This window comes from Engraulis encrasicolus, chromosome 23 (assembly GCF_034702125.1).
Source record: "Engraulis encrasicolus isolate BLACKSEA-1 chromosome 23, IST_EnEncr_1.0, whole genome shotgun sequence".
Classification (NCBI taxonomy): domain Eukaryota; kingdom Metazoa; phylum Chordata; class Actinopteri; order Clupeiformes; family Engraulidae; genus Engraulis; species Engraulis encrasicolus.
In genome coordinates this window covers 79,623-105,666 of record NC_085879.1, presented here as the reverse complement: position 1 = coordinate 105,666, position 26,044 = coordinate 79,623, and the positions used below count along the sequence as shown (strand labels likewise).

The window sequence follows — 26,044 nt, the reverse complement described above, 5'->3', positions numbered from 1 at the left end:
ATGGTCGAAACGTTGTATTAATAAACCTGGAGCAGCAACAGTGTGCGGACCTTCCTTCTTTTCAACACTGTGGTCCATATCATAGAAGAGGACACCGGAGCACATACAAGCCTCATACACTCACATTGTGAATGTGCGCGCGCATGCCTAGGTATGCGCGTGTCTCTATGTATTGCACCAATCTACCTTCGTGAGGCCACTACTATTGGAGCACACCAACAAGGTGGGGGCCCTCATTCCATATGGGGCCCAAATACTGGACCCTGCATGTTCTGACCCCTATTGCTGGGGTAGTTTTGTTGTAACTGGTAAAAGTAAAACTCACTGACAGATTAAGGTTAGGGATTGTTTTGGTTTGGGCACAGTTAAGCATTCGTTAGCTATTCTTAGGGTTAATATGAATGGAAGCCAATGGGAGGGCCCCACAAAGATATTAAGGTGCATGTGAGCTGGGTGCGTGTGCGTGTGTACATGCGTAAAAACACACAGCAGAGAGAAGGCATAAAAGCCTTTTTCTCATAACCTGCTGTAAGACTCCAAAATGATTTACCATTGGCAGTGGCCAGAGAGTAGATCCACACAGATGATGAGAGGGAGGAAAACAGATTACCTGAATGCATACAAAATGCAACGAGAGGAAATAGAAGGATACAGGCAAGACCCTTTCCAAAAAAAGAAAGGAAAGAAAAGAAAGAACTCTTTCAGCACACAGTGACATCTGTAGTCCTATACGCATCCTTGAACCTCAGAAGATTGGAAGGAAAAAAGCATTAAAAAGGGGGAACTAATAAAAAGTCAGATGCAAGTATAAAGGGGATGCTCTCAAATGGCTTATGTGGGGCTGAATGGAGAACATGATGGAGTGCTTGGGGAAGGGTCCAAGATGCAGTGTTTTTTTTTACTGAAACCTCGTGTCAGCAGGAGTGGATGGAAAGACTGAATGACAGAAAGAAAGAAAGAAAGAAAGAAAGAAAGAAAGAAAGAAAGAAAGAAAGAAAGAAAGAAAGAAAGAAAGAAAGAGAGAAAGAAAGAACAAAAGAAAGAAAAAAAAGAGAAGATAACTTTCAAAAGTTGTTTGAGAAACAGAATAATCGAGAGAGAGAGAGAGGGGGGGGGGCGAATAGAGGGTATTGCAGAACTGCTGCCAAGTCACAAGGGGTCAGTTGAGTGAGACTGCTACACTAGCGAGGTCTGGGAGCCATATCCAGCTGCCAGGGCTGGGAGGGAGAGAAGGGGAGGGATTTCTCCACCAACTCCCATCGGGGTGTCACACAGAGCCGCAGGGACTCAGTCTCACTGGCTGCCTGCCAGCTAGCTCATCCCTCTCAGTCTCCAAATCTCTACCTCACCACGCCAGACACCACGCAAGCACACACAGACACACACACGCACGCATGCACACACACACACACACACACACACACACACACACACACACACACACACACACACACACCCACACACCCAACACATGCAGACACACACGCAAGCATGAATGCATGCGATCACACGCACGCACGCACGCACGCACGCACGCACGCACGCACGCACGCACGCACGCACGCACGCACGCACGCAGCTTACCACCGCATCACTCAAAGTGACACTCGCTGTCCTTGCGTGACGGTCGGTCAGTCCCCTAACCATCAGGTGCAATACACGGTGACAAAAGAGGAGCAGAGCAGACGTGCAAATGTGTCCAGCACCATAAATCTGGCTTAGTGCTGGCGAAAACATGCTGCAGTCAGCAGGAGCGACCGTATAGTACACTTGGTCTCAGTGGCTGAGCAAGATTTGCGAGGATTCGAGAGGAGATGGTATTTTGCTCTGACAAACAACTCCATTCAAAAAGGGGGATTCTCTTTCTCTTTACAGAAAAAAACAACAGTTGAATGTTGCGGTGCCATTTCCATAAAATGTCAATGTCAAGCAGATTTTTAAGGATTCACCAAAAGAGTTTCAGACGTTTTCTACAAAGAAGAATCATATCTATCAGGCCCTGACAAACAACCTCATTTATAAAAGACTTCTCTTTAAAAACAATGGCTGAAGATTGTGGTGGTATTTCCATAAAACCTCAAGGTCTTACTGGTGTGGTTTTAAGTCTATCATACAGGGAGCTGTGTCCAATACATTAAAATACAATATGCCACAAATAATGGCCTCGACCTACTAACTTCCTCATATGCTGCATACGGTATGTGGGTGGTTGACGTTTAAGGGCGTAAAAAAAAAGTTATTCCAATTTCTGAAAAAATTAATGATTAAAATTGGAAAAAAATGGAAAAAAATAAAGCACTTAGTGGTTCATGGAATTTCGCCTAATTTTTTGTCATTTTTGGGAAAATGTGTCCTGCGGTGTGACATCATTGGTGTGACATTTTTGTAAGATACAATAAAATGATTAATATTCTGCACAAACATATCCCTCATGCTCTTTCTGCTATTGTTCCTTTAACCACCCCCACCCCCACATGCTTATGCATCATACAGGCAGACAAGTGTGATTTCACTGCATGGTTTCACTTTATTGCTTGTAATAATTGTGTGAATGTGACAAATAAATCTCCTGGTATCCTCATATCCTTGCATGATACATGAAAAACAAGTAAGGATTGAGTAACACATTGCATCAGCATATCACACCGCTGGACATGAAGTCACAACACAGGAAATTCACTGCATTGTGGTCATTTTAATCCTTTCGTATACATGCCTGACCTCTGAGCTCATGCTAACTAGATCATGATATTGTGTTTAATCTTAAGTTGTCATTTATATATATAAAAAAATGTTTCCTTCTATAAGAGCAGTCGCACCACAGGACACCATAAAATGAACCTAAGCATTGCGTGACAGAAACATTGCAATATGTAGACATATTAAGAGGCCAATAGTCACCTTAAACTTCCATAGCACTCTCCAATAACTGAGGTACTGACTGGTTAAGAGCCGGTCTTTAAGACCCTTGTAGTTGGCCTTGCAGCTGCCCCTCCACAAACCTGACATACATGTCACCCCGCAGGACGCAATTTGTGTTACGAAACTGAACTTGAAGTTAATAGTACTGTATTGAGTTTTTTCACATTCATATATTTTAATATAAAGTTAATATTTATGCAATCATGCCAAATGCTTCGTAAATTATTGAAAATGTTGTTAGTGTATTTATGTTATATTCCAGGTTTTTTTTTTAATGTTACAGTCACACCGCAGGACATTTGACATATAAACCTTTACATAAATCTTATCAAAAATGTTTCTTCTCATCTAAGACTAATATGAAAAATAATGCCTACCACATCTTCTTTCATTTACATTTATTTTTAAGAGGAAAAATAAAAGTTTTGTAGGTTTTTTACCAATGTTACGGAAAAACATGGCGTCATGTCAACCACCCATGTACCAGCAAATATCCAGCAGGATAAGACTTAGTGATTGCACTGCCGTTTCATAATGCATACAGCGCCACACACCATTTCAATCTCCTTTTCTCAATCCACCCCACACCCAATGCCAACTGCCAGTGAAAGTGGGTTAGTACTGACCACAGAATCACTATTCTGAGTCCACTGACCCCATTAGTGAAAATGTACAGGAATAATAGAGAATGTGTGTGTGTGTGTGTGTGTGTGTGTGTGTGTGTGTGTGTGTGTGTGTGTGTGTGTGTGTGTGTGTGTGTGTGTGTGTGTGTGTGTGTGTGTGTGTGTGTGTGTTATACTTGCAAAAATGCAGAGAAATACAGATGTGAACTCAATCTTTCTATACCCGTTTCAAGCCACATGGTCACTTTTTGAATATTGGCACATTGTTAACGGCTGGCCTCCATACAAGACTTCTGATGCAGAGATGATATACATCAATGTCGGCAAAGAGGAGAGAAACAGCAATAGCCATAAGCTCTAACCACTTCAAACTTGAAAACACATCAAACACATTCCCCCTCTTTCCCAGCAAAAAAAAAATCTTGGCAGTAGTCACAAGTGAAAAGTGGCCCTCACAGCTATCCATATCTACAAGCATGGAGGACAAGAGCATCCCCATCAGAACAAGATACACAAACAAACAGATGAGTAAATTAAACATACACACACGCAGACACACACAATTACACATATACAGACGTTCAGACACACACACACACACACACACACACACACACACACACACACACACACACACACACACACACACACACACACACACACACACACACACACACACACACACACACACACACACACACACACACACACACACAGACTGAAGACACAAGGAACTCCAAATCATTCACGCACATCCCATACGGTACACGCATACCCTACCGTACCCCACCTCACAACACCAAGGTTTCCTAATGGGTCTGGGAGCGGGTCCAAGAGCCAGGCTGCAGTCAGACTGCATAATTTCCAGCTGAACGATGGCCAGGTGAGATACGGACCGACTGTTAACACACACACACAAAACCAACCCCCCACTCAGCCCTTAGCCCCCCTGCTCCACTGAAGACAGAGGAGTTCTGAGAGTTTTCTGAAAGACTTCAATGGGGCTAGAGGTGATATTTACCGAATGGTCCATAGGAGAATACTGTACATAGAAGCAAACTAATAGGGTGTATAATATCTATAATATACGGTGTACTACCATCATAGCTCTTGGGTTTTTCTGAAGGACTTCAATGGGACTAGAGATGATCTTTCCTGATCTATACAGTACAATACTGTAGATACTGTTGAAGCATACTAATATGATGCATACATTATTTACTATCTATACTGGTGGTATGCATAGTATACTACCAGTATACAGTATGATGCTTTTTGGAAATTCACAAAAAAATGTATGGGTATAGATAGTACAAGTCTGTCCTGCCTCTGTGTACGTATGGGACAGTGAGAAACATAACTTCAATTCTTTTTTCTAGTACATGTGAAGAAAGGACAATAATGCAGAGTTTGACCAGATGCTGTGCACTTGATTGTGCTCTGTCAGCTCAGCACTTCATCTGGCCAACAATGACAGATCGGTGGTGCCTGTGGACCTCCTCATCTCATCATCTGTTCTGCACATACCAGCAGGCCACAGCCCCAACCCCAAACCCTTCGCATTTTCTTGAGAAACCCTATTTCAAACCTAATCCAGCTCAACCACCGCTGAGCTACAATGCAGCTAATCCGTGCAATGACTAAGCCTAATTTTTTTCAGCCATTTCTGAGATAAAGTTGAACAAAGTAGCAGCACTCGCACATTGTTGCCGTAAAGCAGCAGCAGAAAAATCTCAGAGTTAATTTTGTCTGCGCATGTGTGTATTTGTATGCAGGCCTAAGCTATGTGACCCAGGCTGCAAGGGAGGGTTATCGTTTTTCGATAACAAAACAATTTTCGAATATTTGTTTCACTTTTTTCCCTTACGGAAAATAAATAAATTTAGGTTTAATTTTTCTGGCCCAGTAACCTTGTCTCAATTCAATAACTTCAGTCCTCGGTACACCAAATCAACAATCCCAGCCAGAGTGTGAGTTCATACCCCATCTCTAACCTCCATCTTTCCATACCATCCCTCACCATCTCCCTTTCTTCACTGATGTATCCATCCATACATTTAGCCATCCTGCCCTTGCCTAACCCATGTCCATAATCACACTGATCAGACATAGCACAAGTTCCGACTTAGCACAACAACTACTCTCCAACCAGGGAAGCAAAGGGGTCAGCTGTCCCAGGCCAAGGGAGCCCAGGGCCCAGGATTGGGATGTATGTGTTGGATGATTTTGTCTTGGGCCCAGCCAAAGCTGTCAGCAGCCTTGCTCCAGCTCTTCACAGCTCACTCCTCCCACAACAGGAGACGTGTTTGCTTCTCTAAAACAATGCATTGGATTGTGCCTATACCACCACCTCCACAACGCCACTGTGTCACACACTCCCCACCCAGAAGCTGAAGTCAGGCGCAATGCATTTCCCAAAATCCTGTAGGATTTATGTTTCACTTCCTGCTTAACATTCTATGCTGAATTGTTTCTACCATGTACTTTGTATACACAAGACATCTAAATGATGTAACAATGTCTCCTCAACCATTACAAGCAGCATCAAATTGCAGAATAGCTGTGGACTTCTTGGCATTGCCTGAACATGGAGGATAAAAGTCTTCAGTGTCTCTTCAGTCTCTGGAAAGAGGTACAGGTGCCTCCGCTCCCCTACCACCAGACTAGCAAACAGCTCCATACACCAAGCAATCAGGATGCTGAACACTCAACCCATCTTCCAATCACTGACAGCCACCCCACCCGCCAGCCAGCCATAATCCTGTTCCCCTCCCCCCACTACTGTACTGTGACTGCACATTCTACCTGCACTAACCCAAAAACACCCACACCCATACCCACACACACACACACACGTTGCTGCTGCTTATCATGCCTGGTATACTTGAATGCCTGTATTGAAAAACTAGTTAGTTACCAACCCAAGGCAAATATACACACAACACTTTTTAGCTCTGATTCAAACTGTTATTTACCTCTATGCGCCAATACTACTATCACTTTAGAAATGTCATACTAAGAAAAAGTAAATATTTCACATTACAAATTACTTATTTAATTATTAATTAATATTTCACAATGCTACTATCACTACGTCAGAAATTGTCACAATACGACATTATTGAAAATGCACAAAAATATATATTTTTTATATATGTTCTCTGTATGTGTTCTGTTGCCCAGTCTTGCATTTAAATGTCTGTATGTGTATTGTATAGGTATTCTAGGTGTACTGTATGTGTACTGTATACTGTCTATGTCTATACCTTAAGTATGTCTATGTCTATGGGAAAGTAAGAAACGTAATTTCAATTCTTTGTATGACCAGTGCATGTAAATAAATTGACAAAAAAGCCAACTTGACTTGACTACATTTGTAGGTTTAGCTCAGCTGGAAAGATCTTGGTTATGTCCATCTTTTAAGTGTGGACCCTGGATGGGTTAGGCGTGTCCCCTGGAGGTCTTGCTCGGGTGAATCTGAGCAAAATGTTCCCTAAGTTCCCCAAAAGAAGCCATAGTAAAATTGGGAAAATTGTAAAAGACGTTCTCTCATATGTAAACACCACTTTTGATGAGATTTTTTAAAAGCTATTCTATGCATGGGAATAAAAATGTTTGTCCAACAGTGTAAAGATTAGGGGGAACGTTTGTCGATTGGACCCCTTACGACTTAAGAGGAAGATGTGTGCCTGTGTGGTGGGTGCGCTTGTGTGGCTTTTTTTTACAAGTGCTGCTCATTGACTGGACTCGATTTGTATGGCTCCTCCTGGGAGGCGAGGAGAGGCGAACACATGACTCAGTTTCACATAAACCCCAAAAAGTCCAACTTGAAACCAAATACATCTGCATGCATGCGTGGGAGATCTTTGACTAACATAGGGAAAGAGCCATGACACTTTAATTTAAACACAATCTGTTCCTTTGTGGCCCCGAGGTTTATAAGGACCATCTTGTCAACTCTCTTTTTTGGCACAGTGTTATTTTCAGTCGACGAACTGTAATGTAAACAGTACAGTTAATGACATCTTTAAACAGATGCAAGCTCATGAAAGTGAGTTTACAGACTGGAGAGAGCGACGAGAGACCTCCCAATAACACAACTGAGCAAAAAAACAGTCCTGGCATGCAACACCGCACGCACCACCAGTTGCTCCCACCTCACTCTTTGTCATTCTGTGAATCTATATTCATTCACCACAATGGCCACATCATTTAACCCCTGACCTTCCGGTTGCTAGGCAACGAGGAGAACTCTCGAACCATTGTGAGGACTTGGCGGCCCACACTGTGCAGCCATTCAGATTTTCTCGATGGGATCCTTCTGGTAGTGGAGGTGGTGGTGGTGGTGGTGGTAGGGGACGGGGTTGAGGGTGGTTGGGTTAAGAGACTTGGTTTGGGTAGACGGTGGTTGGATTGGAGGCGGCAGCTCTGCTTTAGATATAGCAAACGTTTCCTCAAGCGGCCTTGCATACATTTGGAGCTGGATAGCTCCCCAGCAAGCTCATCCTTAAACAAGTCCACAATTCACATCACTGATGATTCTCTGCACACTTTCAGTGAATTCAGGGTTGCAAGACGAAAGAAGAGGGAACACGACTAAAAACATGAAGCTCACAGAGGACTACTCACATTCAAAGCAAAGAACAAAAGAGCAAGAAAGAGCAATGTACTGCACATTAATAATTTTTTCCCCTAAAAGAAATAAAACACTGGGGGGATGGGCGGTGTGATGAAAGAGGGAAGAACAGTCCTTAGTTACAAGGGTCTGATGAAGGTTTTTGCCGACCACTAATCACACGGTGACAGACGCATGCGTCCACACTTCTCGTGGCCTGCACTCTATCACACATTAGCTAATGCTGGAGAGGAAAAGTTGACTTTAATTAACCGATATGGCATGACGAGAAGCAGCAGCCGTTTTCTAACAGAGCCCAGTGCAGCGCTCAACTCAAGTTCATGCACATCCTCAGCACCTATGAACCTCTCCGTTTCGGTAGAATTTTTAGACCTTGTGCCAGAGACATTGGAAAGGGAACCTAGAAAATCTTGATGAAAGCAGAACAACATGCAAGGATTTTTTAATAAGGTATTCATGTTCACTGGAAGAAGACCTACCTCAAACTTAGACGAGATTGTTAATCTTATTTTTGTACTTGTTCACATTACACAACACAAGGGTAAGTAGAGACCTTCCATTCCAAACAAATTTGGGGTTCCTCACAGGATCCAAATGATTTTCATGCATGCTAGGACAGATGCTCAGAGCACTTGCCAAGAAGTTAGACCAGTGGATTAAGGACCGTTTAAGATTAAAGGAACCATCAGATGCAGGTGCTTGAAGTTGCGGAGACTCACCTGACGTCATGTATGCTCGGGACGGGTGGGCGAGGAATGTCGGGGGGTAGCGCTTGTGGAGCCGGTAGTCCTTCTCGCTGCGCGAACGCACCCTTTCAGAGCCTCGGTCAGAGAAGTCGGAGCTCGGCCAGGCTCGGCGCAGGGTGGTGCTGCGCGTCTTCTTCATGTTTGACGTCTGGCCCAGAGAGACTGAGTGGACCGTGCACTCACCTCTCTTGTAACTTCCCTCCTGTCTACTCGCATCCACACCCACCCTCACCACCCAACCCTCACCCCCTCCTCCGACTTGAGGAATGCCCTACCTCAGATCGCGCAACATTGCACTCCAATGCAATCTGTCACCTCAACTAAGTTTTCTCACTGCACACCAGCATATGGACACACACACACACACACACACACACACACACACAAACACCAACACAAACACAAACACACACACACACACACACACACACACACACAAACAAACACCAACACAAACACAAACACACAAACACGCCTCGCAACTCACGTGAGGCTTAGCAAATGCCTTCTTTAAAAAAAAAAGAAAACACACAAACCACCTAAGCCCCTGACAGTACCAGTGGTGTTAGGTCTCTTTTGATTTGCCGTAACTCATCCAACAGCAGATGTGTCCATCGACCCATTAACCCATGAAGCTAATCCAGGCTTAAGGATTGCCAGATCCACAAGTGTGAGTGCTACGATTCCAGCACACAGACAGAGAGTAGTTTCCCAGGCTTCCGGACACCACAAGGGGTGTTCAAGGGAAGCGGGAAATAAGAGAGTGAGTGAGGCAGTGGGATGGTTCAGGGGTTTGGGTTGGGGAGGTGGACGGGTGGGGGTAGTGTCAGTGAGTTGACTGGGGTTGGTGTTGGGTAAGGGGGCTAGTGGTGGATGATGTTAGTGGGAGGAGGGCAGAGGGCAGAGGGGGCAAAGCGAGTGTAAAATGGGGGGTCTGGCGGTGCAGTGGTGTTGAACACTGAAGATTTGGCAGTGACCCCCCCGAATTCAAACAATAGCTCAATTCAGCTCTACAGCGTACCACTAACCACAACTCTGACACACAAAAGAACCCCCTCCCCCACCTACACACACACAATGCACATATGGACAGACAGACAGACAGACAGACAGACAGACAGACAGACAGACAGACAGACACACACACACACACACACACACACACACACACACACACACACACACACACACAAAGAAAATCCAATCTTAAAATCCTGCTGAAAAGGAGTGATGTCAGTCCAATTGCCTTGGCGATCATGTGCTGAGGGGGGACTTAGGAGTAGAGAGAAACAAATCAAAACAAAGTTGCAGCAAAGCCCATGCCTCCTTGCATGTTTCCGGGCAAAATGTTAAGTCCAGCCAGTGGCAAAATCCAGATACCCAGAGCTGACTGTCACAAAAGCTTAGAAAAGTGCAAGTAGCTGAAAGAGCAAGGACCAGCAACAAGTGGGGTGTGAATAATATATCCAAAGGCCCGAGGAAAGGCGAAAAGTCAAGACGTCAAGAAGTTAAACCACGCTCAGGGTCAAGCACCGAGATAGGTCCTTTCCTTTGTAGCTGTTGTCAGTTCTTCTCATTTGTTATCTTTTGTGTCTCCTCCTCTTGCGATAATGCGCTCAGTCAGAAAGACAGATAGCTGAGAGAAGAGGAAGAAAGAGGAGGAAGACAGGAGGGGGTAGTTTAAGAGGGGAGATGCTGTTCCGTGCTAGACCTGCTGATTCTGTCTTCTGTCAAGATCTCTCAGTGCAGAAAAACACCTCAAGGGCTCTCCCTCTCGCTCGAGATCTGGCGCAAAGCCCGACCTACAAGAAATGCAGGCAGTCCCTTTACAAATACAAAGTTATGGTATCTGGTTACTGACAACCTTGTTGCTCAACTGAACGTTGAAAAACAAGAGCAAGAAAGAAAAAAGAAGAGGAGATCCTTTGCGTCAGATTCTGCAGTCCTGCAGACAGGCGCCTGCTGCTCCCGATTTACGCACGTTATTGCTTATTTTCACGGAGGGGGGCAGGGGGGCACTTTCCAAAATCCCTCACTCCAACCCCTACAGTCCCGTTCTCATTCCCGTCCTGTCCGTCGCAGCGGTTCCCCCTCTCGCGTTGCACACGTCCTCTGGCTGGGGTAGCTGCATCAGAAATTCCTTGGGAATGCAATTACACGGCTCTCCACTCTTCCTCTCTACGGCATCAGAGGTATAAACGATAGAACCGAGAGCCCAGCGTACAGTCCCTCACTCTCCGTTGCTCACTCTGACTCTCTGTCTCTTTCTCTCTTTTGACTTGTTTACGTTTCTCTCTCACTCTCTCTCTGTTTCTTTTCGTCTATCTCTGAGGGGGTCTCCCTCCTTCTCTCTGTCTCTGTCTCTCTATCTCTCTCTCGCTCTCTCTGCTGTGCTACCCTCTTTTTGGAAAACTTGCCGTCTGGAAGGCTGGAGTTAATCTGTGCAGTTACTCCACGCCTCACAGCCCAGTCAGATTGTGACTACAACCTATCAGCTTGTGGTGGAGGAGAAAGAGGGGAGGGCTGTGTGTGTGTGCGTGTGCGTGTGCGTGTGCGTGTGCGTGTGTGTGTGTGTGTGTGTGTGTGTGTGTGTGTGTGTGTGTGTGTGTGTGTGTGTGTGTGTGTGTGTGTGTGTGTGTGTGTGTGTGTGTGTGTGTGTGTGTGTGTTGGGGTGGGGTGTTCTTCGCCCTCCATTAAAAAACGCGGAATTATTAATTATTTACCCGGCGCAATAATTTTGAGGCAATATGTTTTTGGAATGAAAAGGACACGAGTAAAAGGGGGAGAGAGATAGAGATTGTCTGCATAGATTTAGTAGCTTAGTGAAACTGCTTTTTAGACCCGACAATAAACATGCACAAATTTGTCGGCTGTCTACGAAACAAGGCTGAGAGGCATTTGGAAATGTTTCAACTCTCTGGGCTGCTAGGCTGCATGGGGGAAGTTGTGTGACTGGCTGCTGCTGACCTGAATCTGCTTGTGAGTGACGCAGGGACATAATCAATGGAGCCCTTCCAAGCAGTGCACGCACACATGCTCTTGCACTCATACACACACATCCACATCCACATCCACATCCATGTACACACACACACACACACACCCCTCCATCAACAACATTGTCTTTTTCTGTGTGTGTGTGTGTGTGTGTGTCTGTGTGTCTGTGTGTCTGTGTGTCTGTGTGTCTGTGTGTCTGTGTGTGCTCGTTTGTATCCGTGTGTGCGTTTATGTGTTTGTGTGGCTTGTGTGCAGTCAGGTCCTTGCACATTTCAAGTCAAGTCCTTTTGCATGGGGACTGGGGAGTAGGGCTACACATCCTTGGCTGAACACTATTACGCTAATTTGACAAATCTACCCTCGTCTCTGGCTGTTCATTTATCACGGGAGGGATGATTTTTTTTCTCAACTTCTTTCTGGTTGAGTGAGCAACCCGAAAGTGATGTTTTTCCAATGAGGAGAAGGTCGAAGGTTAGAGTGCAATAATAATGGAACCCACCACCACCACATTCATGCACCAGCTCCTCCCATCCTGCGACTACAACCCCAACATACTGTAGCCTGACAGCACATCTAAGTCAGTACTACTTGTGAAAAACATCTTGTAACACTTCTGTCTGTACTTGATGTAATGTTGGACCAACAAAGCAGCCCTAATTGGCTACATATAAATAGCAAACGAGCATCTCTACTGTCGTCTATTCAAAGTGAAAGCGGATAACTAGGTTAGCAGAGAAAAGAAACAGGAGCGGAGGCAATCACAAAAGCCACAGCCATGAAAGGCATCTAGTATTTCTTTCCTTCTTTTCCCACAAGCTACAATTATTGCCGTTACCCTGCACAATTTTAGCGAAAGAGACCTTGAAAATGGCGGGTGGGGTGGGACACATAGCAGATACCTCTCCACGACAATGAAAACTTGTCAATTCAATGTCAATTTCTATCACGTTTGTTTTCCAAGTCTTGGGTCGAAAGTGAAGGCAGTGCAGACATGCACTTTTTGAATTACGTACGCCTTTGTAATGGGACCCCCCTGAACTTCAGGGAAGCGGAACCCATGTGCTGGGGGTCAGAGGACCTTCTGGCCAAGGCCCAATGGCATGCATCACAGTGGAGTAAACCGGAAGTTCCCTGGAGGAGCTCAGATGTACACATATATTATTTAACTTTTTAAGTGTCGAAGGGACCAACGTACCCGAGTAACCAGTCAAAATGAGTTCTACAACGATGTCATGCACTGGATTATGAGGGACAGGAGCGCGAAAGATGATTCTTTTTGGAGTGGATGACCTGAGTCACGGAAGGTGGTTTGCCAACTGAACTGATTTCACCCCCATGCTGCCCGGGTCCTGTTAACAGTTAAAGGCTCTCGATAAAAGCACATGGGGCCACCATTACATCAAGGAATGCATGACTGGATGTTTTGAGTGAAGGAAGCAGTTTCGTAAAATGGGACTTGACACTGTGGCGGCCAGTCAGTCCGTCATAAACCAGTTTGCTTTTTGGAAGATTTGCACGCAACATAGGTCTGTTGACCTTGTTCATTTAATTCAATTAAACTACAGTTACCATCCATCGGGTGTGTCTGTGGATAATGTGTCCTAAAATCTAATTTGAAGTTGGGCGCAACGAAGACCCAGTGGAGCGAGACCATATTTTCTGTTTTCCCATAGCTGTCCAAAGCATCAGCTGCAGGACCACTCCATCTCCACTCTCCAGTTCAACTCACTTGTCCTCATGCAGCAATTTCAAACCCCCCAATTAGCTACCACCTCCTCCTCTTTTCCATTGCTCTGTGGAAAAAAGTTCTCCAGATCGAGTTTGCTCTCTAAGGCATTGGCAGTTGCTTTGCAAACCCTCCACATCCCACCCTCCGCCACCTCCGAGCCCACATACTCATGTCTCTACCCACTCTCACCCAACCTCCCACCCCTTGTGTCGGTCTGTCCGGCCGCTGAATGTTTTCCACACTGTAGCAGTGGAAGTGGAAGCTCAGTAGTCCTCCCTGGTATTCTCTGCTGGGCTTGTGAGCCTGGAGAGAGCACACCCCATATATTCTTGCAGCAATTTCATGCCTTGCGCTCTCCGACTGGTTCATATTTCTCCCACCAACTCCTATTGCATTTGCTTCCCCCCCTCTCTCTCTCTCGCTCTCTCACCCCGCCCAACTCACAAAACTCCCCTTCAACCCTTATTCAGACTTCTGCATCGGTTGAGGTTCTGGAGGTTAGAGGTTTTTGGGGTGCGGGAAATGTGATGGGATGGGGGGTAATATGTCCCCCGGCTGTACCCCGTTGTGGCTCCTGCAGTGGGCCAGGGGCTTCGCATTTCCTGACCCTGTTACGGCTCATATTTCTGTGCCGTGTTATGTCAGGGCCGCTAGCGATGACAGGAATCCAGGCGGCACACATGCTTCCCCTCACTGCACGCACAACAGGCTGGGCTGGGCTGGGCTGAGCTGGCCGATAAACCTCCCAACTAGCAAGGCTCCTCGCAGAGCCTAGCAACCTTTTACACACCTTTAGCTCGACTTTGTACTTACCCTACGAAAATGGACCATGGTTTATTATGGTATTACTATGATTATCGTGGTTCTGCCATGCTATGTCATGGTTACTCTAAGTACTCTGAACCTACCATGATTGTACTATGGCTTACTATGGTACTAATGTGATTTTTATGTATTAACATGGTTCTACCATGGTATGTTGTGATTACACTACCCTTACGGAAATCGGCCATGGTTGTAATGCAGTAACCATGGTTTTACCACTACATTTCATGGTGATTCTATGTACTATCAACGAACCATAGTTGTAGCACAGTAGCTGTCCTAGTAGTAGCCCTTACAAAGATTAACCAGGGTTCTACTATGAAAACTAATCATGGTTTTACCATAGATGTACCATGGATTATAGTTAATCATGGTTTTTAGTGTAACCCTGACAACCATGGTTTATGACTATGGTTTAACTTATGGTATAACCCTAGGATACTCTTTGCCATAAACCATGGTTCCCCTCAAATCATGTTTTTGCTAAACCATGGTCGCCCACCCCAAAAGCACTTAAAAAAAAACAAACAAAAAAAACATGGTTTTAAAAAAACATGGTTGGGGGAAGGGGTGCATGGTTAAACCATAGTTACGAACCATGGTTTTCGTGGTTACCCAAGAAAACATGAAACCCCTTAATAACTACATGTGAGTAGCGTGGTGTAATGGATAGGGAGTTGGACTTTACATCACAGGATTGCAGGTTTCTTCCAATAGGCCTTCTGGTCAGTAATCCACAGAGAAAAGTGTGGTAGGACGAAAGGCCTAATTTTCCCAGCTGATGACCTGTCTCTAATGTGGTTCAATGTGGTACAAAGTGGTTCATAATGGTTAATCTTTGTAAGGGCTACTACTTGGACAGCTACTTTACTACAACTATGGTTGGTTGACAGTACTTAGAATCACCATGAAATGTAGTGGTAAAACCATAGTTACTGCATTACAACCATGGTCGATTTCCGTAAGGGTAGAGTAATCACGACATACCATGGTAGAATCACAGTAATACCATAGTAAACCATAGTACAATTATGGTAGGTTCAGAGTGCTTAGAGTAATCATGACATAGGCAGAACCATGATAATCATAGTAATACCATAATAAACCATGGTTCATTTTCGTAAGGGCAAGTCTAGCCACCAAACTCGCGTCCTGTGCACCAAGCTTTCCCCTAGTTCACCCTCAGTTCAGTTCTATTTCATTCATTTATATGGCGGTATTAAAACACGGATGTCATCATCAGATATTTTACAGAGCCTGAGGTCTGATCCCCTGGAGTAAGATTCTGCTAGAGTAGATCAGCAGTGGGATGCAGACACACACACACACGCACACACTCACACTGTGTGTGTGTGTGTGTGTGTGTGTGTGTGTGTGTGTGTGTGTGTGTGTGTGTGTGTGTGTGTGTAGAAACAGTTTTCATCAGCTGACCAACTGAGAGGGGAGATGTGATGGAGACTATCTCCACCCATGTGGAGCAGAGAGAACCCTCTACCATCCTGGGATCATTTTAAGGTTCTTTTTTACTTTTTCCCGGAGAATCTTGTAACAGGGACCCCTGCACAGACGCCAGACTTTCCTGTGGCTTTTTCGTAAAAACATGTTCTGAATGATCAGCCAAAAGTTACCCCACCACCACCCAACCTGATCCCCAAAGCCAACCCTGACTCACCCCCTCTATTCACTCGCCTGCTTGCTCCTTTGACCACTATCACCACAACCACATACTCCACAGACACCCCCAACACCCCCACTCCTACACCCCCAAATCGAAAGCAGTGCTCAAAATCAACCCAGTGCCAACTCTCAAGACTCGACTGGCTTTCCATTTCCTTATGCCAGCGAGTGTTTTGAAGGGGAAAACACACTCCATCCTTTGTCACAAGAGAGGAGTGAGAGGGAAAAGTCCAATACAGCACCCCACTTTGGCTCGCACTTCCATGCTTTCATACCCAAACCACACAAAATCCCACTTAGGCTTGAATGTGACTGTTAAATGATCACATATCCAACAGATCCACACACGTGTCAGTACATATAGTATAGTTCAAGTTGCCATGGTGCTTAATGACCTTAAGGTAACAACATGACATCACTTCTTCTCAAAATGACATGATCACCCTCTCACTCCCCCATCAATTACACTGAGTCACAAGGGTGCAAAATTGGTTTGAATGACAGACTTGTCAGTGAAAATACTATTTCTTAGAATTAATAAAAAAAACCTTGTAATCTTTTGCAGTTTATGTGAGTTGTCTAAAGGAAAGACAGCTCATAGGACAATTACATTTCTGAGACAAAGTTGGAACTGTTGCAATCTCACCAATGCAGTCCCCCATAAAAGGCATTCAGCATTTCATGTCTGAGCTGGATGACAATTTCAAGGAAATGTGGACAAACTGTGATTTTATCCCAGAATGAATGCCAAAAATGCACCCCCCCCTCCTTTCTTAACTTCCCTTTTCCTCAGAAACAAAGCAACAAAAAAGAACAGAATACACAGCAAAGACACTACATAGCAGTAGCAGAACAACAGCGAACTTCATTCACAAATTAAATGGTGTCAAGGAGCATGAGTGCACACCAAATGCAAAATATTTATACACATTTGACAACTTCCAGAACATCACCACAGTGTGGACGAGTAACTCTTGGTGGAATTTCACATATGGAACAATACACCTCAGCTCTTTCTAACAGTCATATAATTACCGTGGAGAATCATACAGCCGTCCCACCCCAACATGATGCCATAATCCATCAGCCCACGATTAAAATATACTATCCACAAGTATTTTCAGTATCCGCTGACATTAAAAAACACAATAGCATGGAGCCAGGAAATGTCTTTAGAACACACAGACGTCCTACATAAGAAGTTTTCAAGGTGAAGGAAATCAAGTCAATATGCGGTTTTCTGATATTTACGCCACACATCAGGATGCCATTATCTACACGTTTCAGACGGGAGGGAAAAGAAATAGAAGAAAAATGTTGCAACTCTTTTGGGAAAACACTTGATGATCTGCTCTTGGAGGGCTGCCATTTTTATTCCCTTCCGCCAGTCCCAGTTTGGTCTTTAGGTGGTCAGTTTGCTTACCTACCCGATTCATATCCATCATCGTACAAAACCAAACATATGAGAGTCTGGCTGCATAGCACTGCACACAGCACACAAAAGGGAAACAGCTGGGGTCGAGATGCATGCCGATCCACTTTATCATGCACTATCATTAGTGCTGGTATGGGAAAAACATACATAAATAAACAGGGTCTGCATAAATACGGTTTACCAATTTAGAAATAAACTATTGATGGTCAGCATTTGCTCGTGCTGAGAGCATATGGTTTTCTTCATTTGCTGGGAATATGTAGTATGCAGCAAAGGATATGTGTGGCAGAGCCAGCTTGGCTTATTGGGAGATAGTCCTGAAGAACTGGTCTACACTGACCACAACTGATGCAATACAGCGATGGCGCAAGTTTGGCAGAAAACCATCAAACCATGGTTTTCCCCCAGCTCTTAATAGTAGCCTACCTCCCACCTGGACATGGTCTCCTAAAATATGTACTATAATGTAATAATATCATCATAAAAATGTTGTTCAAGAAAAACTGCATTTATTTACTACACAGTATTAGTTTAGGGGTTTTGGGGTATTAACAATCAATACTCATCCGTTCATAGTTACAGTAAGCAACCTATCCCCTGATAGCATACTCTCTGATTTGATAGCATTATCATGAATGAAATTAAACCACATACATCTTTGCATTGAGCACATGCATCTTTGCACATGGAAAATTCCTCATTGATCAGACAGTATTACAAATGACAATGCAATCATCAAAAAACTTTTAATAGAAATCCCATCAGTAATACAGATCAATGCAACGTAAGCTCAAATGAACTTTGTATGAACCTCACTATGCATGCACACGTGTTCCCACACACACACTCATACACACAGTATATACACACACAATTGTGTATGTACAATTATGCAACTTCTCTGAGCTGGGTTGAGTTGAAATGCATATGCCTGCTGGTTCTGAAGCCTCGGCTCTGCTCTTCTGTTCTCTCTTCCTCACTGCAGGTTCATTAGGGCTGGCTTGCCCCAGCATTTCAAAGAGAATCTCGTAAGATTGATATCTGCACATTACAGAGACACCCCTATACTCAAGCAATGACTGACCTACAAAGCCCCTGGCAGACATAAAAGTTTTAAATCCATTTTAAATGCATTTTTTGTTTCAGAGGGCTGTAAAATGCGACACTAATGATTAACTACGCTAATGGTTTTATCGTTGACTGGGATAAAGTTACTTCAACTTTAGGCTGTCCTTTACGAAAATGGACCATGGTTTATTGTGGTATATTTACCATGGTTCTGCCATGGTATGTCATGATTACTCTAAGTACTCTTAAAGGGGTATGCCACTATTTTGGGGCTTAATACAGTTAAAATCGTTGGCTGGCGTTTATAAAGGTGGTAAAGTGTCTTATTTTTCATGTGAAGCGTTGTCTTGCTTTAAGACAAGTTAAAAGAGGGAGTATGTCGCTAAGCTAGTGAAAGTCAATGCATCCATGTAGCATTGCTACATGCTACACGGATCCACTGACTTTCACTAGCTTAGCGACATGCTCCCTCTTTTAACTTGTCTTAAAGCAAGACAACGGCTTACATGAAAAATAAGACACTTTACCACCTATATAAAACCTGGCCAACGATTTGAACTGTATTAAGCCCCAAAATAGTGGCATATCCCTTTAACCTACCATAATTGTACTATGGCTTACTATGGTATTACTGTGATATTTATGTAGTAACATGATAGTAACATGGTAGTAACATTTTATGGTATTCTAAAGTCCCATCAACAAACCATAGTTCGGGGGTTTATCCACAGGAGTACAGTAGCTGTCATAGTAGTAGCCCTTACAAAGATTAAGCATGGTTCTACAATGAAAACTAACCATGGTTTTACCATAGATTTAACATGGATTACAGTTATTCATGGTTTTTAGTATAACCATGACAATCATGGTTCGTAACTATGGTTTAATTTAACCTAACCCAAGTACACTCTTTGCCATAAACCATGGCTCAATCCCAAAACGTGTTTTTTTTTAAACCATGCCCCCCCCCAAAAGCCATTTTTTTTAAAACCATGATTTAAAAAAACATGATGGGGGGGAAGGGGTGCATGGTTAAACATAGTCACGAACCATGGTTTTCGTGGTTACCCAAGAAAATATGAAACCCCTGAATAACTACATGTGAGTAACCGTGGTGTAATGGATAGGGAGTTGGACTCTACATCACAGGATTGCAGGTTCGAATCCTGCCCTTACCATTCTGTATACCTCCATCCAGGGCTTACAGTAAGTGCCCTTGAGCAAGGCACCTAACCCCACATTGATTCAGGGACTGTAACCAATATCTCTGTAAGTCGCTTCGGATAAAAAAGTGGCAGCTCACTGTAATGTAATGAATAACTATTAACCATGGTTAGTTTTCATAGTAAAACCACGGTCAATTTTTACAAGGGCATAGTTGAACCATGTTACATCCATAGTTAGACCATGGTTAAATCATAGTTAACCATGGTTAAATCATGGTTGAACAATAGTCAATCAATGGTAAAACCTTCACGAACCGTGCTCAAAAAACCGTGACAACTATGAGTCACTAAAAACCATGGTTGAGTTCTCATAGTAGAACCATGGTCGATTTTTATGAGGGTGTACTACAAAACAAGTGCTGAAAAGAAAAGGAAAAACTATTATGTCTTTCAGGTGATGCAATTCCTCTAACAGCAACAGTTTTTGCCTCCAATTACCGCCTGCACTGTACATGAAGTGTTGAACCTGGTAGAACTATCCAGCCTTGCATGATGAATGGATGAAATTGTTTTTCCTCTCTCTCTCACTCTTTCATTCAGAATATTTTGATGTCTCGCCACTACCCTTATTATTATTCCCACCCTATTTGTAGTACGTATGTAAGGACGGACGGTACGAGCACTGGCTCACATCCCACAAGGAAAAACTTCACCGTAATTTGAGATGGCAATATATCCTCTTTGCACAAGAGGGGCTGAACTCACATCTTCATTCAGATTTAAGGGCTCCCTCATTTGCCGTTAGTCATTTGCAGGTATGGGCGCATGGGCAGTAAGGAGCAAGGAGAGGCTTTTAAAGACTGCTACGACCTACAGTACGTAGTACATTTCACAGTGTTGATTCAACACCCAGACTAGAATTCAACACTCTCATTGTTGGTCTGACTCTCTGAGTATTGAATTAAAATGTGGCTTCTGCTGTGTACTAATGTGGCTAGTGCCACAGAGAATGAAATCACAAACATTTATTTTGTTAAAAACTCACGAGTCAGCCCTGATTAAAAAATAAGCTGGCTAAAAGGTTTTTTATGGAACCACTGGTTCACACATGTGCAAGCGCTTAAAACCGAGACATCCCCGCCCCAACCCCATCCCCCCAACACACGAATAAAAAAATAAAAATGAAAATCTGCCCTCGTTTCCAACCATGAGGCCTGACTCACCACACCTCACTTCATCGATGTCCTAATTAACAACTCTACATGACAAAAACCCTTCTTAAGTCACTCCTTGCTCATGTCCCATGGGAAGAAGTGGTGGAAAACGAAAAATCCTATCCCCGTCTGTGGAAGGGAAGAGATGCGGTCGGAATTCTATTGCTAGAACTTTCTGGGCCAATCCCCCATCAGCAACTTGGATCCCGCAGGGTTACGGAAAATTGAGTATTTGTGAACTAATCAACTAAAACAACACATAGCATAGCAGCACACACAAACAACGGCTAAATATATGTGTGTGTGTGTGTGTGTGTGTGTGTGTGTGTGTGTGTGTGTGTGTGTGTGTGTGTGTGTGTGTGTGTGTGTGTGTGTGTGTGTGTGTGTGTGTGTGTGTGTGTTGAACTAAGCCCGGGGGCACATATGGTATCTGATGAACAGGCAGACACACTCCTCTCCGATCATCACCATTAACACTGCAACACCACCATCACCACCACCATCGTCATAATCATCATCATCATTACAGAAGGCAGTGGGCGTGACCTCAAGTACAAGCATGCCGCTCTAATGGAAAGCTGATGACAAGTCCCCCTGCCCCAATATCAATCCCGTGACACAACTAATTAGTTCCACTAGATTGAAGCCCTGTCAAACGGATCACATTATAGGCATGGGGTGGTGGGGGTGGCTCAGTTTCAGTGATACCAGCTGGACAACTGCCAAAAACAACTTAATACCTCATGAAGGAGTACTGTCCACAGAAAAACTAGGAGACACTAGCTGTGAAACTGAGAAATACATCAACACACACACGGCATGCACACACACACTCATACACACACGCACACACGCATCAGAGCACAAGCACACGCACGCATGCATGCACACACACACACGCACACACACTCTCTCCTCAGGCCTGCACCCTTTAGATCAGTGTGCGGCCCTTACAGATGATCAGATAAGATTTTTCTGGACCGATTCAGATTTCTGATTAGCTAGAATAACAGTCCAAAATTCCAGCGCTGATTGGTTGAAGGTTTCTTTCTGCATGAGGTTCATGCTTAACTCCCTTTAATGTAAATTAAACCAGGAGACTTAAAAACAATTGCAAAGTAAGGCAAAGAATTTTCCACCACTGTGTAAAGTCTATTAATATAACCAGAAACAGTAATTATCTGAGGAGTGACAAAAATCAGAGTCTTCCATGAAAATAAATAAAAACAATTCTGCAATGATCAATGTAGGATGCCAATAGTTTGTTGAAATACTCCCCCAGTGACCTAATATGTTTATTTTAGGTCTGATCTGTCAATACAGATCATTACAGATCAATGGCTTAAGCGTGCCATGGATAGAAGCTGCCTGGTGTCACATGATGTTGTTTGTAAGAGCTGTGTGTCCTCCACTCCCAAAATGGGACAGATGAGTTTGCATCTTTAAAATCCCAGCGGCACTCAGTTCACCCATTAAATCATTAAAATTGTAACATCTTAAAACTCCAACAACTGTGGGAGTGCTTGCTCAATAAAATAGTTTGGTTCTGTGAATGCTGTGCCCAGTTAGAATTAGCCTCCCTTCAAAGATTCTCAATGCTTTCAATGAGTCTAAATTTGAATCCTGGATGATGGATAGTATATACAAACCCCAACTCCGATGAAGTTGGGACGTTTGGTAAACAGTGAATAAAATCAAAATGCTATCATTTTCAAAACATTCAATCTATTCATTAGATGGAGAATAGTGAAAAGACAACATATTAAGTGTTACAACCGAGAAAAAATATTGTTTTGGGGGACATATGTACTCATTTCTAATTTGATAAATCCAACACGTCTCAAAAGAGTTGGGACGGGGATCAGTGAAATTTAGTAAACATCCAAATAAGATAAAACAACAAAGAAGAACATTTCAAAATGAATTGTACTGACGGACAATATAGGTGTCCAGGTATAAGATCATCACAGAGAGGCTGAGTCACTCAGAATTAAAGATGCAAAGGGAATAATTACCATAGTTATTACATACATTTTTAAATTCCCTTTGATTTACCACGATTGAGTGTATATGACATATTTTTCTTAATAAAATCATTGTATAGGTACATAACATCATGAAATATATATTGGCTGTAGTCTCACTCTAGCACTCCAGGAATAAGAGCTATTGAAAATTGACCATATTAAGAATGCTTAATGCATGAAAATGATACAGGGGTGTAACATTCTCCTAAGCACCTGAGCTCACTTGAAATAGACCCAGAAGACATGGGAAACTGTCCTTTGTCAGCAGAAGTTGTAGAAGTCCATTCTTTTTGACAATAATAGAGCATTGCACATCCTGTGCTACAGTGAAAATGGACCATCCAACTTGTGTTAGTGCTAGCTTCAAAAGTCAGCCTCCATGATGGCATGCGGGTGCAGTAGTGCATTGGTTAAGATGTTCTCACTCATCTGTAGAGTTAAATACAGTGCTGAATGGTATAAATGGTTTTTAAACAGCATGAAAAGCCACTCATGCATTATATTTTGAAGGGAGATATTCGATTACTGCCACATAGTAAGGTCAAATTGCATTCTCTACTATGTTTTAACAGTTTGGCTCCATCATAAGGACCAGCAGGTGATAAAACGGTGGGTTTTTGGTCAAGACCTGTCACACTGTAAGCACTACAGAAAGGAAAACATTGCAAAACATGACAAGGAATACACCCACCATTTAAGCTGGTGAAATCATGTCCAAGATAGGAATTAACAATTTTTTTTATATAAAATCATCTCATCGGTTAATGTATTTAACTGTTAAGTGTTGTCTTTTGTTTTGTTTTTAGTCTTCCTCGACATTTGCTGCCATTTATTGTCCCCGTCCCAACTCTTTTGAGACGTGTTGGATTTATCAAATTAGAAATGAGTACATATGTCCCCCAAAACAATATTTTTTCTCGGTTTTAACACTTAATATGTTGTCTTTTCACTATTCTCCATCTAATGAATAGATTGAATGTTTTGAAAATGATAGCATTTTGATTTTATTCACTGTTTACCAAACGTTCCAACTTCATCGGAGTTGGGGTTTGTATAAGTCTGTGGACATTTGGAAGTGCGGCATTCTTAAGCTTTGTGCACACCAAGAGAGACCTACTCTATCTGAGCGACGGAAGACATTATTTCTCTATGGAGGGTAGGCAAAGCTAACCGAGTGACCAGAGCTATTGTGCGGTTCGGCGAAAACCAATTGGAACGTTCATATCTCCGAATATCCCAGGCTGACAAACCAGAGCCTTTATGTGATTAGCTAAATCAAACATGTCAATGCCTCATGCCCAGAGCAAATTAAAGCGAATTCATGGCGAAACTTCTTCAGTGACCTCGGCTACTCGGGTCGTGTAGGTCGTTTCTGATGTACACACAGCTTTGGAAGCAACAACAAGTTTTAGACAGAGGTCCACTTCTAAAAAATCTGAGCAATCTGTTTTTCTCTGTCTTCGGTTTACACTAGTTTTTCTCAACCTTTTCCCAACAGTATGATGTTAAATATAAAGAAAACAGCTAAATATAATTGTTTTCTGTATGGTATTACTGAGTAGGAGAGAGAGAGGGAGACACACACACCGGCCCACCCACCCCCACACACACACACACACACACACACCCCCACACACCCCCCCACACACACACACACACACACACACACACACACACACACACACACACACACACACACACACACACACACACACACACACACACACACACACACACAGAGAGAGAGAGAGAGAGAGAGAAGCAAAGGAAGACAAAGAGAATGCCAAGTGAAATGGAGGCTAGGGTGCATCAAATGCCCCTTGAAAATTAAAACATTGCAAAATCACACTCTTCTCTTGCAGTATTGTTCCTTTGCACTACCATAACGTCCTTGGAAATTTCTAGTAAATTTTACAGGGTGGCACAATAGGCTTGAAATTTGAATTGCAGTGAATGGGCATTTTCAGCAAAACCAAAAACCTGCATATGGGTGTTTGAACATGGCTAAAAGAGTAGCGCATGGGGGTTAAAACCCTACAAGGAAGACTGCAAAAAAGATCATGCATGATGGGTTTCAAATCCGGGGAAGTAAAAAGGCAACTGGAGCATTCTTCTAAATCTCCTAGTTTGGATCAAAATAGTTACCAATTCTTCTTCTTCACAGAAAACACAATTTTCACTGGTTTCGCTAAGATCGTCCTTTCACTGACATTATAATTTTCAAACCTAATGTGAAACCCTTCAACACTGATCCAATGTGCTACGATTTTACAAGTATAAGTTTAGTTAGTACAAAGGAACAATCCTGCAAAAGCAGAGCAAAGTTGGGGCGTTTGATACACCCTACTGTAGATGCATCTCCTCTACACATCTTCTCCACACAAGTCCTCCAGAGTCTGACTTTGGCTGAAGAGTTTTAGAGACAGGACCACATCTAACATCCATTTTAACCTCTTAGAATTTCAGTTACACAGACAGACAAGCAAGAAGGCAGACAGACAGCCAAACAGGCAGACAGACAGGCAGGCACCCTGTCCATGAAAACAGTAAACATTTTAGCCAACATTTTTTTTCATTCCCCTTTTTCCCCTTCCTCTTGAATAGATGCACTGCCAACATGTCAGGAGAAGAAAAGAGGGAAGAAAGTGGTGAGTGGATGATCGAAAGAAAGAAAAAGAGAGAGGGGGGAGACAGAGGGGGGGCGGGAGTCTGTTTTGAATAGTTTTCCGGAACTCCCAGCACAGCGGTGCCTTCTTTCTGTATTGAGCCTTTCAGTGCTTCCCCAACGGCCCTTTGGGAATGTGTTCCGGCTCGCATGTTGACACACACTTTGCTTGACATCAGCCAACCCAATCACACTGGAAAGAACTTATTCTTGCTTTTTGTGAGATGGCATGCAAATGTTGATACATGGAGCCAGTTATGCATCAAATGCATGCATGATGGAGTGCCACCCGTATCTTCCTTGTCCTTTCCATA

The 26,044-nt window shown here is 43.4% G+C and overlaps 1 protein-coding gene across 2 annotated transcripts in view; it reads right to left on the bottom strand.

Annotated features, from left to right (window-relative positions):
- Positions 1–26,044, bottom strand: part of stox2b (storkhead box 2b) — a 97,369-nt gene that overhangs the window by 58,994 nt on the left and 12,331 nt on the right. Inside the window, exon 1 of one of the 2 annotated variants that reach the window (XM_063190798.1) lies at positions 8,901–9,134. The exons of the other annotated variant lie outside the window; for it this stretch is intronic. Coding sequence (XP_063046868.1) covers positions 8,901–9,066 — 166 coding nt within the window. The 5' untranslated portion in view covers positions 9,067–9,134. Of the gene's footprint in view, positions 1–8,900; positions 9,135–26,044 lie in introns of those variants that run through there. 2 annotated transcript variants of the gene reach the window in all.